Below are 16016 nucleotides of genomic sequence, written 5' to 3' on the forward strand. Positions count from 1 at the left end.
CTAATTGAGTGTATGTGAATTTCTGACCCACTGGGAATGTGATGAAAGAAATAAAAGCTGAAAGAAATAATTCTCTCTACTATTTTTCTGACATTTCACATTCTTAAAATAAAGTGGTGATCCTAACTGACCTAAGACAGGGAATTTTTACTTGGATTAAATGTCAGGAATTGTGAAAAACTGGGTTTAAATGTATTTGGCTAAGGTGTATGTAAACTTCCGACTTCAGCTGTAGATTTGGGTATGTCATTTTAGGTGAACATTTCAGTGTGAAAGAGGTGAAAAAGTATTGTTGTCTATCAACAATGACAAGCCACCGGGGTCTGACAATCTGGATGGAAAATTACTGAGGAAAATAGCAGACGATATTGCCACTCCTATTTGAAACATCTTCAATTTAAGCCTACTAGAGAGCGTGTGCCATCAGGCCTGGAGGGAAGCTGAAGTCATTCCGCTACCCAAGAATAGTAAAGCCCCCTTTACTGGCTCAAATAGAAGACCAATCTGCCTGTTACCAACCCTTAGAAAACTTCTGGAAAAAATTGTGTTTGACCAGATACAATGCTATTTCACAGTAAACAAATTGACAACAGAATTTCAGCATGCTTATAGGTGAAGGACATTCAACAAGCACAGCACTTATACAAATGACTGACGATTGGCTGAGAGAAATTGATGATAAAATGATTGTGGGGGCTGTCTTGTTAGACTTCAGTGCAACTTTTGACATTATCGATCATAGTCTGCTGCTGGAAAAATGTATGTGTTATGGCTTTACACCCCCTGCTATAATGTGGATAAAGAGTTACTTGTCTAACAGAACACAGAGGGTGTCCTTTAATGGAAGCCTCTCAAATATAATCCATTTAGAATCAGGAATTCCCCAGAGTAGCTGTTTAGGCCCCTTGCTTTTTTTCAAATTTTACTAACGACATGCCACTGACTTTGAGTAAAGCCGGAGTGTCTATGTATGCGGATGACTTGTCCCATACAATAAGGGGATCTGCTTTACCTATGTTATGTCCGAAAAAGTACATTCTAAATTCTTCTGTCTTAGTTAAAAACAAGTTATCATCCAATAAGCTTTGATTAAATTTCCAATATCCTCGCCCATGTGGAAATTCTGTAATATATATGCCAATTATGTGATGGTCCGAACTCATTCTGTCCCCTATCAACACTTTTTAAACGTTTGGTGTTGGGGAGGTTGAGTGTTGGTTTCTTGAGGAGGGGAGCGACTCTGCCCATTTTGAAGTCAGAGGGGATGCAGCCATTGGTCAGGGCTGAATTGATGAGGGAAGTGAGGAATGGGAGAAGGTTTCCAGAGATGGTCTGGACAAGCGAGGAGGGGATGGGGTCGAACGGGTAGGTTTTCGGGCGGACGGACCTCTAGAGAGAGAGGGGAGAAAGAGGTCAAGGCGTAGGGTAGTTCTGTGCGAGTGGGACCAGTGGAGAGGGAGAAGAAGGGGGAGGTGGTGGGGGATTAAGGAGGGAGGAGATGGTGGAAAAGAGTTTCCTAGGGTCTTGAGACACTGTAGATCTCACTAATAATAGTATTGTGTGCATGTGTCCCGTTTGCTATGTTGACAGACTATATCTGAAACATAATGGGTATGTGTGTTCTTTTCTCAGCCATGCATGTTGACACACTGTATGTGTGTTTGTTTATCCCCCGGCACCTTTTTCACAAGTATTGTTTCTATTTTCTCGTGACTAACTGCTATCTGTTCTCAATGAATATGGAAAACTGAATAAACTGAAAACACATAAACTAACAATAGGACTGGACTCAAGAGGAGCATGTGAGATGTGTTTGCTTATATGGTTAACTGTGCTTGAGAACAGGCTTTTATATTTGAATGTGTTTTGCGATTCACAAAATAATGGATTGCAATAAGCTGTCCATTAAGAATGACCCACAGGTTCCCACCCAAATACTAAATCATCACCAGTGGTTTTGTCACTGAATGAGTATTAGGTCTGCTGGAAAAGTCATCCAAAGCTCATTACAGGCCTGCTACACAAAAGTAACACGGTTGAGGTGAGCTTTAAAATCCTCTGGTTCAATCAACCTAGAGCCTAGTCTGCCTCATTTCCATTCTGAATGACGGAGGTAAATGCTTGAGCAGGAGGCTTCAGGTGGGTAGTATTTTAGAGGGCTCATAGGCTAGCTAGTAGCTACACTGCACAAATAATCGACATTGAATGTCTGTGGTTAGCACTCTTATAGTTGTGGTTAGCTCTCTCATAGTTGTTGTTGTCTTGTTGACGCATCTGAGATACAGTATGTGCTCCTCACAGGAAAACAGGGGTTTGGTCCATAGAAAACCAGTTAAATAGATTTGGCGACAGATTATTCCATGGTTAGCAGAGTGCCAACGAGCGCCAGGGCTGTTTTTTATGCCACTAATTGTGTCTCCAGCCTCAGCATGGTTTCTCATCGGGATTGCGCTTATGAGCCCCGCTTAGTAACATTGCTTTGGAATAACTGGGGAAGGATATAGAGGCCATTGTTTGAAATGCTATGGTGGCACAAAACAAGCCCTTGAGACTTAGTGGGCAGGAATTTAGTGTATGCATAAATAATGTTGGTATTTGGTATTTCATTAGGATCCCCATTAGCTGTTGCGAAAGCAGCAGCTACTCTTCCTGGGGTCCACACAATAACATTCATTATGGTATGATGACTTAGGCCTGTGTGGTAGGAAAAGCTGCCCCCCTCCTTTTATGAAATTATATAACAAATTCTGAATCAAATTAGTTAAATTAAATGATACCACCATATAGCAAAATATTTCCTAAGCATCAATGCCACTTTTACTCTCATTTCGCTCATCACGCATTCACTGAGGGAGTTCAATTAAGCTGAACCACAGTGCGGCGGGTTACGTTCCGTGACGTAAACAGGCAAAAGCAGTGCGGGAGGAGCACCCTTCTCAAAAAGATTCAGAAACATGTTTTAATTTTCTAGCTAGTTTTCATTTGGGTAGGCGGATAAAGAGTTCACGTTTGCATGTGAAAACACAATCTTATTAATTACTGCACAAGCTAAAGCTACGTCGCCTTCGGCCAAAACACTGCACCTGCCTCATGCCGTGGAGGCAGCTCAATTTCAAAACGAATGCAATCAACGCTAACCCGGTTCACCAGGGGTAGTAGGCCCGTGGCATTAATCGAATCCCCTCATTGGGTTGAGGGGAAGGGCGTAAATTGGGACAATGGTGGGGGCGCCTTATTGGCAGATAACCCTGGTGCTTGGTGCTTGCCTTGGTGCTTGCCTACATAGCAGCAAGGGGAACTGCCCCTCCCTGCCTTCAGGCTATGCTCAAACCATACATCCCAACCGAGCACTTCATTCTGCCACCTCTGGTCTCTTGGCCAGCCCAGGATCAGGGCTCAGCGGTCAATAAGTCACCATTACAGAGAATGGATTATGTCACGTTGACTGAGTAGTTTCACTTGAATGACCTTCCAAGATGGAGTTACAAGTGGGGAACTATGAGAAACTGTTGTTGCCAATTTGTGACTTTTCCCCACTGACCTTTCATCTTTTCAAACAAAAGATGACAACAAATCCGTTTTTGACAACTACCACCTACCTTATCAATATGGATAATGTAGCTAGTTTGATCATATTGTAAATGTTAAGGAAACTATCTAACTTCTTATCGTTGAAGAATTGTTCCCACTTCAAAAGCACTTGAACACAATCATGTCGGATTTATGTCTTCCCACTTCCCCGTTTCCCATTTCTCACAAGCACGCGAAGCCAGCATTAGATTCAAGGGACTTTTGCTTTCTTGGCGAGATGTTGCGTGGCATGACAAGTGTGACTCATGCTAACAGTCTCCCCATTCCTCCCCCTCTTCTCTTCTCCTCATCCTACTTTTCATTCAGTTATTTCCATGGATCTCTGGATACAATGAGGAAATTACAAAGACATGGCATCATGAGTCATGATTATTTCATGGGATACCAGCATGTGGTGTGAGAACCTAAAGTCATTTGTACTAAAACAGACATTAAACTACAATATGTAAACATGTAATAATTCAGTGTAACAATCAAGTGGTAAGAGGTGTAATACATTATACATTTTTATTTTAGTGAGTATGGCCATTCCTCTTTTTGGTGAGCTGAAACAACATAAACAAACAATATAAGCAACTCTCTAATATGACTCACATGGCCTATCTATATGTTCTGCCATTCTAATCTGAACAAATACTTGAGAATCTTGCCCACAAATAGAACAGGCAGAAATGGTATTCACTTCCATTTCTGGATATATAAAACCTGTGTTACTATGTAACGCCACAGGGAGGCACTAAAGATCTATATCCTGATTGGAGAGAAACAAGTAGAACCAGGAAGTCAGGAACGAAAGAGAAGAATCAAGGACTATTTTAAGTCTGTGATCAAGTGTTTACTACTCATTCACAACTCTTCAACAAATATATTTACAGAGGTATGTATTGTCAGAATTATCTTTAAGTTAATGTTAAAAAAAAAAACTAAACTGCCTCATACGAATGTAGTTAGTATTATTAGATTTTTTAAAAAGTGATTATTTTATTATGCTGACCCAATTATGACCCATGACATCATATGGAAAGATTAATCCATAGCCCTTGTGTGTTAAACTGCAAACTTGGAAATGTTCCTATTAAAATGAGGGGGGCATATGAACGTTCTGTAGTCTTGTCCCATCCCATCCTTTTTTTGTTGTTGATATATTTCAAATTACAATACAATAACAAAAAAACATAGGACATCACTACACACATGTTTTCTCTGAAGAAACATAAAATAACATTAAAATAAAAAAATCACAAGAATTTTCTTTCAAAAGTTGAAGTACCTCAAATAAAATAAAGGCCAGGGGTTACAGTTGTAAAAATCAAATCAAACGTTATTGGTCACGTACACGTGATTAGCAGATGTTATTGCGGGTGTAGCGAAATGCTATGATTTTATTGGTCACATACACGTGATTAGCAGATGTTATTGCGGGTGTAGAGAAAACCTGTGATAGAGTTGTAAGAATACCGTTTTTTTTTGTTATTGACAAATTCTAGAGATGTTATTAAACATTGGATTTCAAGTAAAAATATATTCGATTTGGGACAGATTTCAAATATTAGTTTTTGTGTATCACAAAAACTAATATTTGAAATCTGTCCCAAATCGAATATATTTTTACTTGAAATCCAATGTTTAATAACATCAGAGAGAATGAAAAAATTAATGACTAATTCAGTAGTTTTGTTTTCATTTGAATAATAAAATATTACATCTTTCATTGTAAATACATGGGTCTTATTAATGAAATAAAAAATGTAAATACTTAACTCGCTCCAAAATAACTTCAGTCACACTCATAAAAAAATGGTATAATAGTGTCCCCTTCTTTATCACAGAAAAGGCATATGTCCTCAAAGTGAATTTCTGATAAACAAAATGTGTGAGGGCACAACCAAGCTTTCTTCCATTCAATTTCAGTAATATATGCATTCCAGAAGAATTTCCCTCTAGGGGAGATCTTGTTCTTGGAGTTAAAAAGTTATCTAATGAATGTATTATTACATGTATTATCCAGCAGGGGGCAACCTTCTAACATGCATCTTTATTATATTTATTTATTTATGTAACCTTTATTTAACTAGGCAAGTCAGTTAAAAACAAATTCTTATTTACAATGACAGCCTAGGAACAGTGGGTTAACTGCCTTGTTCACGAGCAGAACGACAGATTTTTACCTTGTCAGCTCAGGGATTCAATCCAGCAGCCTTTCGGTTACTGTCCCAACGCTCTAACCACAAGGCTACATGCCGCCCCTATCTTGACATGTTCGCCAAAACAAATTAGATTTAATTAATTGAGTGAATCCTGAAAGTGTTGCTTTGCATATATAATTAAATTATTTATAATATATTGGGAGGTTATATGTTTTTAAGAACTTTCTATAAGAGGGTATATTTCCTTCTTTATCAAATAAATCAAGCACAAATGTAATATTTATTTCAAACCACTTAGGGAAGAACAAAGACTTGTTTTTAACAACATTATCTTAGTTGTTCCACAGAAGTGCCTTTTGTGGGGAGATGCTGTGGACATAACATAGTTTCCAGGTTAAAAGGGCTTGTTCATGAAGTCTGGACAATTTGTTGGGTCATTTTGCTGGTGGAGAATGTAGTTAGTTGGATGCACTTGATTCACTTCAGAGTCGTCACTAGTTAACACCGCCACAAAGTCATAGTTATGGCTAAACCCCGCCCATAACTTTCTTAAAATGTTATTTTAAACCTTACCCTAACCTTAACCACACTGCTGACTTTATGCCCAACCCTTACCTTAAATTAAGACCCCAAATTATTGTTTTTGTGCCAATTTTGACTTTGTGGCTGTGGAATCTGACTGTGGCTGTGTTATCTAGTGAAAACCAAGATCCAGGGCTTCTGCAGTAGTCTGGCTTGCCATTGAAAAGCAGCGTTATATCAATCGTAGAATGATGATAAAGCTCTAGAAATGTATCCCACTGTTTTTTAACCTTCCACACAGTCTCATGTAGTAACTATAAAACTAAGTCAAAACTGAGTCAAATCCTCACCAAAGCTATCAAACACAGTGTGACTAAATCGGTGTATTTTTTTTATGTTGTTGAGTTAACCCTGAGTAGCTCCTACATGTATATGATTATAAATTAACATTATTAGAATCATTAGAATCAAAAGCCCTGTTCTTCTCTACCTAATCTACTACTTCTTGTTTTAAGAACCATTTTACAGGCCATCCTACAAAGCAGTGGATCACGTGATGATGAGCAGAATAAATACAGATCTCATGAAGTTATGAATTTGCTGCATAGAGTGGGTTCATTTCCAAGACAACGCATGTATTCTTGTACTAACTCTCCATTGTGCCTCATCTCAATTTCTGGACAAGCAATGCACACCCCCCTGCCAACACACAAATACACACACCACACACTTGCATGCAAGCACATGCAAGCACTCTCCCTGGATAATGATCATATCCAATTTGCTGTTGCATGACTGGTCTCAGCGAGACAGGGAGCGTAAGGAGTTAAGCGTTGCGTGGCGCGTGTCTCCCATCCCATCCAATCCTACCACAGCCATACATGACACTCCACAGAAATACGTAATCTCTCTATATGTCACGCCCTGGCCATAGAGAGGCTTTTATTCTCTATTTTGGTTAGGCCAGGGTGTGACTAGGGTGGGCATTCTAGTTTCTTTATTTCTATGTTTTCTATTTCTTTGGCCGGGTATGGGTCTCAATCAGAGGCAGCTGTCTATCGTTGTCTCTGATTGAGAACCATACTTAGGTAGCCCTTTTTTCCACCTGTCTTTGTGGGAAGTTGACTTTGTTTATTTATTTATTTGTTTATATTTAATTTTTATTAAATAAAGAGAAAATGTACAGTCACCACGCTGCACCTTGGTCCTCTTCTTTTAACGGTCGTGACAGAACATCCCACCACCAACAACGGACCAAGCAGCATGGTAAGGAGGAGCAGCGTGTCCAGGATTCCTGGACTTGGGAGGAGATCCTGGACGGTAAGGGACTCTGTGTCACGTTCCTGACCTATTTCTGTTAGTTTATGTGTGTTAGTTGGTCAGGACGTGAGGTTGGGTGGGCATTCTATGTTTTCTGTTTCTGTGTTGGTTTTTGGGTTGCCTGGTATGGCTCTTAATTAGAGGCAGGTGTTTGGCGTTCCTCTAATTAAGAGTCATATTTAGGTAGGCGTTGTCACAGTGTTTGTTTGTGGGTGATTGTCTTCCGTGTCTGTGTCTGTACACCACGCGGGACTGTTTACGGTTTGTTTCGGTTTGTGTAGTCTATGTTTCCTATTCGTGCGTTCTTCTTGTTTTATGTAAGTTCGTCGTCTAGGTCTGTCTACACAGTTTGTTGTTTTTGTTAGTTTAGTCAAGTTCGTGTTTTCGTTAATAAAATATGTCATTTCACTACGCTGCGCCTTGGTTCCCTCAATACTCCTCCTCTTCAGATGAAGAGGAGGAGGACTGCCGTTACAGAATCACCCACCAAGAATCCAGAACCAAGCAGCGTAATTTGGAGCAACGGGGAAGTATACAGGACTTGTGGAGTTGGGAGCAAATATTTAACGGAGAAGGACCATGGGCTAAAGTGAATCACCGTCCATGGGAACAGCTGGAGGCAGCTCGGAGAGTGGAGGAAAAGAGAGCAGAGGCTACCGGGAGTTATGAGGGAACGCGTCTTGCACGGAAGCCCGAAAAGCCCGTGAGTAACTCCCAAAAATTTCTTGGGGGGGGGCTAAGGGGTTGTGGGCCAAGGGCAGGTAGGAGACCTGCGCCCACTTCCCAGGCTTACCGTGGAGAGCGGGAGTACGGGCAGGCGCCGTGTTACGCAGTAGAGCGCACGGTGTCTCCTGTACGAGTGCATAGCCCAGTGCGGGTTATTCCACCTCCCCGCACTGGTAGGGCTAGATTGGGTATTGAGCCAGGTGTCATGAGGCCGGCTCAACGCGTCTGGTCTCCAGTGCGTCTCCTCAGGCCGGCATACATGGCACCTGCCTTACGCATGGTTTCCCCGGTTCGCCTACATAGCCCGGTGCGGGTTATTCCACCTCCCCGCACTGGTCGGGCAACCGGGAGCATTCAACCAGGTAAGGTTGGGCAGGCTCAATGCTCAAGAGAGCCAGTACGCCTGCACGGTCCGGTATTTCCAGCGCCACCTCCCCGCCCCAGCCTAGTACCTACAGTGCCTACATTACGCACTAGGCTACCAGTGCGTCTCCTGAGCCCTGTTCCTCCTCCACGCACTCTCCCTATAGTGCGTGTATCCAGTTCGGTGCCTCCAGTTCCGGCCCCACGCACTAAGCCACCTGTGCGTCTCCTAAGTCCTGTACACACTGTCACTTCTCCCCGTACTAGTCCTGAGGTGCGTGCCCTCAGCCCGGTGCCACCAGTGCCGGTACCACGCACCAGGTATAGAGTACGCTTTGAGAGTTCAGTGTGCCCTGTCCCTGCTCCCCGCACTAGTAGGAAGGTGCTTATCCTTAGCCCGGTGCCTCCAGTTCCGGCACCACGCACCAGGTCTACAGTGCGCCGTATCCGGCCAGAGCCATCCGTCTCCCCAGCGCCATCTGAGCCATCCGTCTCCCCAGCGCCATCTGAGCCATCCGTCTCCCCAGCGCCATCTGAGCCATCCGTCTCCCCAGCGCCGTCTGAGCCATCCGTCTGCCATGAGCCTGCAAAGCCGCCCGTCTGCCATGAGCCTGCAAAGCCGCCCGTCTGCCATGAGCCTACAGAGCCGTCCGCCAGACAGGAGCCGCTAGAGCCGTCCGCCAGACAGGAGCCGCTAGAGCCGTCCGCCAGACAGGAGCCGCTAGAGCCGTCCGCCAGACAGGATCCGCCAGAGCCGCCAACCAGACAGGATCCGCCAGAGCCGCCAACCAGACAGGATCTGCCAGAGCCGCCAACCAGACAGGATCTGCCAGAGCCGCCAACCAGACAGGATCTGCCAGAGCCGCCAACCAGACAGGATCTGCCAGAGCCGCCAACCAGACAGGATCTGCCAGAGCCGCCAACCAGACAGGATCTGCCAGAGCCGCCAACCAGACTGGATCTGCCAGAGCCGCCAGCAAGCCATGAGCAGCCAGAGCCGTCAGCCCGCCATGAGCGTCGAGAGCCGTCAGCCCGCCATGAGCGTCGAGAGCCGTCAGCCCGCCATGAGCGTCGAGAGCCGTCAGCCCGCCATGAGCGTCGAGAGCCGTCAGCCCGCCATGAGCGTCGAGAGCCGTCAGCCCGCCATGAGCGTCGAGAGCCGTCAGCCCGCCATGAGCGTCGAGAGCCGTCAGCCCGCCATGAGCGTCGAGAGCCGTCAGCCAGCCATGAGCGTCGAGAGCCGTCAGCCAGCCATGAGCGTCGAGAGCCGTCAGCCAGCCATGAGCGTCGAGAGCCGTCAGCCAGCCATGAGCGTCGAGAGTCGTCAGTCAGCCATGAGCTGCCCTTCAGCCAGAAAAGGCTATATACCCAGAACTGCCCCTCAGTCCAGAGCTGTCTCTCTGTCCGGAGCTGCCTTTCAGTCCGGAGTTGCCCCTCTATCATGATCTCCCTCTCTATCTTGATCTACCTCTTTATTCTTATCTATCCCTCTGTCTGGTGCTATCCCTCTGTCTTGATCAATCTCTCTGTCCCGGTGCTGTCCCTATATGTGATGTTACTAAGAAGATTTTGTGGGGGTAAAAGGAGGGTGGACATTCTTAGGGGGAGATGGAGGCTAGGATGGATTATGGTGGGGTGGGGACCTCGCCCGGAGCCTGAGCCACCACCGTGGTTAGATGCCCACCCAGACCCTCCCCTAGACTTTGTGCTGGTGCGCCCGGAGTTCGCACCTTATGGGGGGGGTTATGTCACGTTCCTGACCTATTTCTGTTAGTTTATGTGTGTTAGTTGGTCAGGACGTGAGGTTGGGTGGGCATTCTATGTTTTCTGTTTCTGTGTTGGTTTTTGGGTTGCCTGGTATGGCTCTTAATTAGAGGCAGGTGTTTGGCGTTCCTCTAATTAAGAGTCATATTTAGGTAGGCGTTGTCACAGTGTTTGTTTGTGGGTGATTGTCTTCCGTGTCTGTGTCTGTACACCACGCGGGACTGTTTACGGTTTGTTTCGGTTTGTGTAGTCTATGTTTCCTATTCGTGCGTTCTTCTTGTTTTATGTAAGTTCGTCGTCTAGGTCTGTCTACACAGTTTGTTGTTTTTGTTAGTTTAGTCAAGTTCGTGTTTTCGTTAATAAAATATGTCATTTCACTACGCTGCGCCTTGGTTCCCTCAATACTCCTCCTCTTCAGATGAAGAGGAGAGCGACAGCCGTTACACTCTGGAGGCAGGCTGGGGAGTATCGCCGTCCACGGAAGGAACTGGAGGCAGCAAGAGCAGAGAGGCAGCGTTACGAAGGGACTCAGCTAGCAAGGAAGCCCGAGAGGCAGCTCCAAAAAACAATTTTGGGGGGTAGTCAGGTTGGAGACCTGAGCCAACTCCCCGTGCTTACCGGGGCGAGCGTCGTACTGGTCAGGCACCTTGTTATGCGGTGGAGCGCACAGTGTCTCCAGTGCGCGTGCACAGCCCGGTGCGCTACCTTCCAGCTCCCCGAAGCAGCCGGGCTAGAGTGGGTATCCAGCTAGGTCGGAGGATGCCGGCTCAGCGCATCTGGCCGCCAGTACCTCTCTACGGCCCGGGATATCCTGCGCCGGCTCTGCGCACTGTGTCTCCGGTGCGTCTGCACAGCCCAGTGCATCCTGTGCCTGCGTCCCGCATCTGCAGGGTGAAAATAACCATCCAGCCAGGACGGGTTGTGCAGGCTCTACGCTCAAGACCTCCAGTGCGCCTCCACGGCCCAGTGTATCATGTGCCTGGCCCCAGAAGGACAGGGCCTCCTGTATGTCTCTCCAGCCTGGTGAGTCCTGTGCCTGCACCTAGAACTAATCCTCTCGTATGTCTCCACAGCCTGGTGAGCCCTGTGGCAGCTCAACGTACCAGACTGCCCATACATCTCCTCCCTCCAGTGATGATCCATGGCACGAACTCTCCAGTGATGATCCATGGCAAGAAGCCTCCAGTGATGATCCATGGCAAGAAGCCTCCAGTGATGATCCATGGCACGAAGCCTCCAGTGATGAGGCTCCAGTCCGGAGCATCCAGCGACGGCCTCCAGTCCGGAGCATCCAGCGACGGTCTCCAGTCCGGAGCCCCCAGCGAGGGTGCTCAGTCCGGGGCCCGCAGCGAGGGTGCCCAGTCTGGGGCCCGCAGCGAGGGTGCCCAGTCCGGGGCCCGCAGCGAGGGTTCCCAGTCTGGGGCCTGCAACGAGGGTTCCCAGTCCGGGGCCCGCAACGAGGGTGCCCAGTCCGGGGCACGCAACGAGGGTGCCCAGTCCGGGGCCCACAATGAGGGTGCCCAGTCCGGGGCCCGCAACGAGGGTGCCCACACCAGAGGCGCCACCAAAGTGGGGTCTAAGTCCTGCACCAGATCCGTCGCCGTAAAGGAAGCCCACCCGGACCCTCCCCTTTAGAGTCAGGTTTTGTGGCCGGAGTCCACACCTTTGGGGGGGGTACTGTCACGCCCTGGCCATAGAGAGGCTTTTATTCTCTATTTTGGTTAGCCCAGGGTGTGACTAAGGTGGGCATTCTAGTTTCTTTATTTCTATGTTTTCTATTTCTTTGTGTTTGGCCGGGTGTGGTCCTCAATCAGAGGCAGCTGTCTATTGTTGTCTCTGATTGAGAACCATACTTAGGTAGCCCTTTTTTCCACCTGTCTTTGTGGGAAGTTGACTTTGTTTAGGGCACATAGCCTTTAGCTTCACGGTTTGTTTTTTGTAGTGTTTATTGTTTTGTTCGGCGTCATTTTTATTAAATAAAGAGAAAATGTACACTCACCACGCTGCACCTTGTTCCTCTTCTTTTAACGGCCGTGACACTATAATCAAAAATATTGTGCTGCCTGTGAAGATCTTAACTCAATGATCCCAGTTCACATATCACATATTTACTGTAATACACATACTGTTTGTCCAGGTAAAGTGATTATATTTTCTCTAATTTATTCATTAATTCAGAGCCTACTTTTAATAAGGGTATTTGATGTCACTTTGAGAAATCAACACGGACCACAATTGGGCTTCAAGCTGTCGTAGCGTGCTGACATCTATCGTATTGTTTTGTTCGCAGCGTCTTAGGTCTTGACACTGTAACACCCCGGATCACCCCTCTTCCCCAGCCTCCCTCTTTCTAACCCCTACGCTCTTATCATATAAGGAAATAATTACATAGTGTTATTCCATAATCCCCCCCTTCCCAGCAGTCTATCTGTCAAAGTAGTCAAGGGATGAGGTTGTAGGCTTCAGCAACTCTATTTAATGAGGCACAAATCTTCAGGAATAACGTCAATGTAATAAACAAATAGTTGTTTATACTATAGCACGGAGGCATCCCAATGGGGCCTGTTCTGATAATGCCCCCATTTAAGAAAATTAACCCCCCCCCCCCCCCCCCCCCCAAATAAACCGGTCAAATATTAAATATGTCTGGAGCATAGGCTTAAGGATCATCCCTTATTGAGCCTGTCAATAGCAGGTCTTCCTTGAATTCTGCAATTTAATATAGAGCATGTAGAAGAGGAACAGTATGTTTGTATTTGGATTAAGTAGTTGTATGGACTCTTTGATTTAGGATACTATACAAAAATGAATCAGATATGGACTCATGAGACTTAGCATGCTGTTATTGTTATTGCTCCAGCATGTTTCTATGAGTATTTGAATGGAAAGAGTCACAAACAATCATAGAGGTCGTCCTGGTGTAAGGAATAAGTAATCAAATAGTTATCTATGTTGTAACATACTGTACTCTTTTCCCAATATTTACAATATGAAATGTAGGCTTCCACATTTTGCAAGCTTGGGAGAATTATTATTAAATGTATTCAAATGAAAACCAGGCATACGCACTTAGCCTACAGTCCTTTATAATTCCATAGCATTTTCTGTATTTGGTCCTTCAAGCCAGAATACGTTAACATCTAGATATTGTATAATATTTGTCAGTAAACATATTTGTTTTGTATCATTTTACATGTTTGCCAAGATATGTTGTGTTTTTTTTTGCAATATTTGTACATAGAAACCACTTATCTTAATGGGGTATATTATTAATGTATCATTGTGTGAAACAGCAGAGTACAGTAAGCTCCTCAAGACACCTACTTCATTAGTCCTAAAGTAGTTTTCTCAGATATACCAAAAACAAGCTGTTTTTCCCAGGAGGGCCCTTGGCTTTTTTGTTTTCTACTTTAATCCCTGAGCTGTACGCCAGGGGATTTCATTTCGTCACTCCTAAAGGGAACAGTTTATTATGGGGCTGCAAGAAACAACTAAGACAAAATGAGATTGGGAGTAAGCTGATTTTAGGTTTAAAGTGAGCAACTCAAATGTATTTTATTTTTGTTGTTTTTTGGTAACTGTCTATTTGACAAAAACAAAACCATCTGTGTCCAATACCTTGTCATTAATGCATTGTTATTGTTGTTGTCACTCGAGTACATTGTGTGCACACAAAAAAAGTAGATGTAGATTCATTTTGTCAAACTATTGTGTTTTTGGAATCTTCATAATGAGAGAAATGTCACAGGCTTGGTGTAATTCTTTACATCTGCTCTTACATGCAGATATTAATTGACCCCACTTGACACCAACAGCAGAAAGAATATTAATTATATTCCCGAGCAATGTGTTCAGAACAATGTGTGCACTGGGGTGCATCCTGTAAGGTTCACCAATACTCATCATTAGGCTATTCACACCTCTATTCTTGAATTGTAGTATGATTTTTACCAAGTACATATTTTTCAAGTACAATATCACCTAAAAGAAACTCACATAGATGGTGTGCGGACATTAGAACTAATGTTCCCCTATATGTTCCTTATACCTGCTCAATGACCTTCCTATAAGGTTTAACAAATACATAACCCCTGCTATACCTGGTGGTCATTGTTATGGTCCAATTACATGGACAATCGCCTGCACATAATTTACAGAATCAGCCCAGATGGACAGCTCACTACATGCCTGGCCTTCTGCATCAGCTCATGGGTAGGAGCTGAAAGCAGGGCAGTGTGTGAGCGGGTGTAATACACTAGCTTAGTGTCAGGCTACATGTTCTGTACTCCATCGCCCTAACATGAAAACTATCTCTTTGGCGAACCTAAATGATGCCAGGGGTTTTGAGGGGAAAACCAATTTGTGTAATGAAAAATTATGAACAAATCTTCCCAAAGCTGGGAGAAGAGAAAGGGAAAAGGGGACGGAAAGGGAGAGAGAGAAGAGGATGAGCCCTTTAAATCCACAGCATTTCTGTCGTTGCTCTGCACTGTATATCAGGGATCCAACCAGAGGTGAAGTTTTTAGCCCTCCTGTAAAAGCTCTTAAAACTCCCAATCGGCCACCACAATCCCCAAGACAATGCCCCAGCCCGGGCCAATCTCCTCACTCTAATGGCCATTTTGCCTTTGACTTGTGTCCACTTTGGCTTTCCCATAATGCCGTTTTCCCCCACTTCGGTAAGCTGGTTAGAGCACTGGCAGCTTAGAGTTTTGATTTAACGACATAGCCTGCTGGGCCGCTTGTGTGTGGGACAGGGAGGGCACGTGCAATATAGGAGCTCAAACGTAGTGGGATAAATTTCAAATAGCTAGGCTGGATGTTCTTTTAGTATGATTCCCCTCAAATCCATATTGTTTTTACTTCATTGTTTGTTATTGTCATTGTTTGTTTCTCTTTTTATGTTCTTTTTTTTCACGCTAATGGCATATAAGTGGGCTTTCTGTATCTGAAGAAGTGCAGTCTTAATAAGAGTATGATCCTTTTGTCCTAGTGACTTAAAATTCAAATTAATTTAATTGATGTTCTCAGAAAATGTTTGTGGAGTGAAAAGCAGATTTTTAAGTTGTTATTTGGACAATTGTCATGTTTTGAGAGAAAAATGAAGAAAACATGAAGTTCTGTATGTTTTACCAGTAGTATGGCTCTGCGGATAGGAGCATTGTTTCTTCATCCCATGTAATGTATTCTCAGTGAATTTGGTGATGTTCTTTTTCCCCTGTTCAGAGAAATTTGTCATTGAAGTTGTTGGGTTTATATCCCATCCTACATCCTGATATTACCAGGTTCTGACCTCAATATGGTACTGTTCCTGCTTTTTAAATATCCCCCCCCCCCCCCCCATTGTTAAAGGGATATTTCATCCAAATTACACAATTACATATTGGTTTTCATATATAGTAAGCAGTCTATGGACCAAGTATGACAGCAACCCATGCTTTAGTTTTGTTTACCGGGCCACTTTTTTCAAATGCTAACTGTTTAGCGTTTGGCACAAATCCAATGCAAGTCAATGGTACCTATATTAGCATTTTCGCTCTTCATATCCAAATCATCTATAACACAGGAGGTTGGTGGCACCTT

At 44.5% G+C, this 16016-nt stretch overlaps 1 protein-coding gene across 1 annotated transcript; it reads left to right on the top strand.

The window, feature by feature from the left end:
* Positions 1-4371: 4371 nt before the first annotated feature.
* On the top strand, positions 4372-12425 carry LOC139551944 (protein rtoA-like). Its single transcript, XM_071363268.1, has 2 exons — positions 4372-4468; positions 11507-12425. Exon 2 carries the CDS (start codon positions 11568-11570, stop codon positions 12066-12068), a length of 501 nt encoding a protein of 166 aa, XP_071219369.1. The 5' UTR covers positions 4372-4468; positions 11507-11567; the 3' UTR covers positions 12069-12425.
* Positions 12426-16016: the final 3591 nt, after the last annotated feature.

Source organism: Salvelinus alpinus, chromosome 24 (genome assembly GCF_045679555.1).
Source record: "Salvelinus alpinus chromosome 24, SLU_Salpinus.1, whole genome shotgun sequence".
In the NCBI taxonomy this organism is placed as follows: Eukaryota; Metazoa; Chordata; class Actinopteri; order Salmoniformes; family Salmonidae; genus Salvelinus; species Salvelinus alpinus.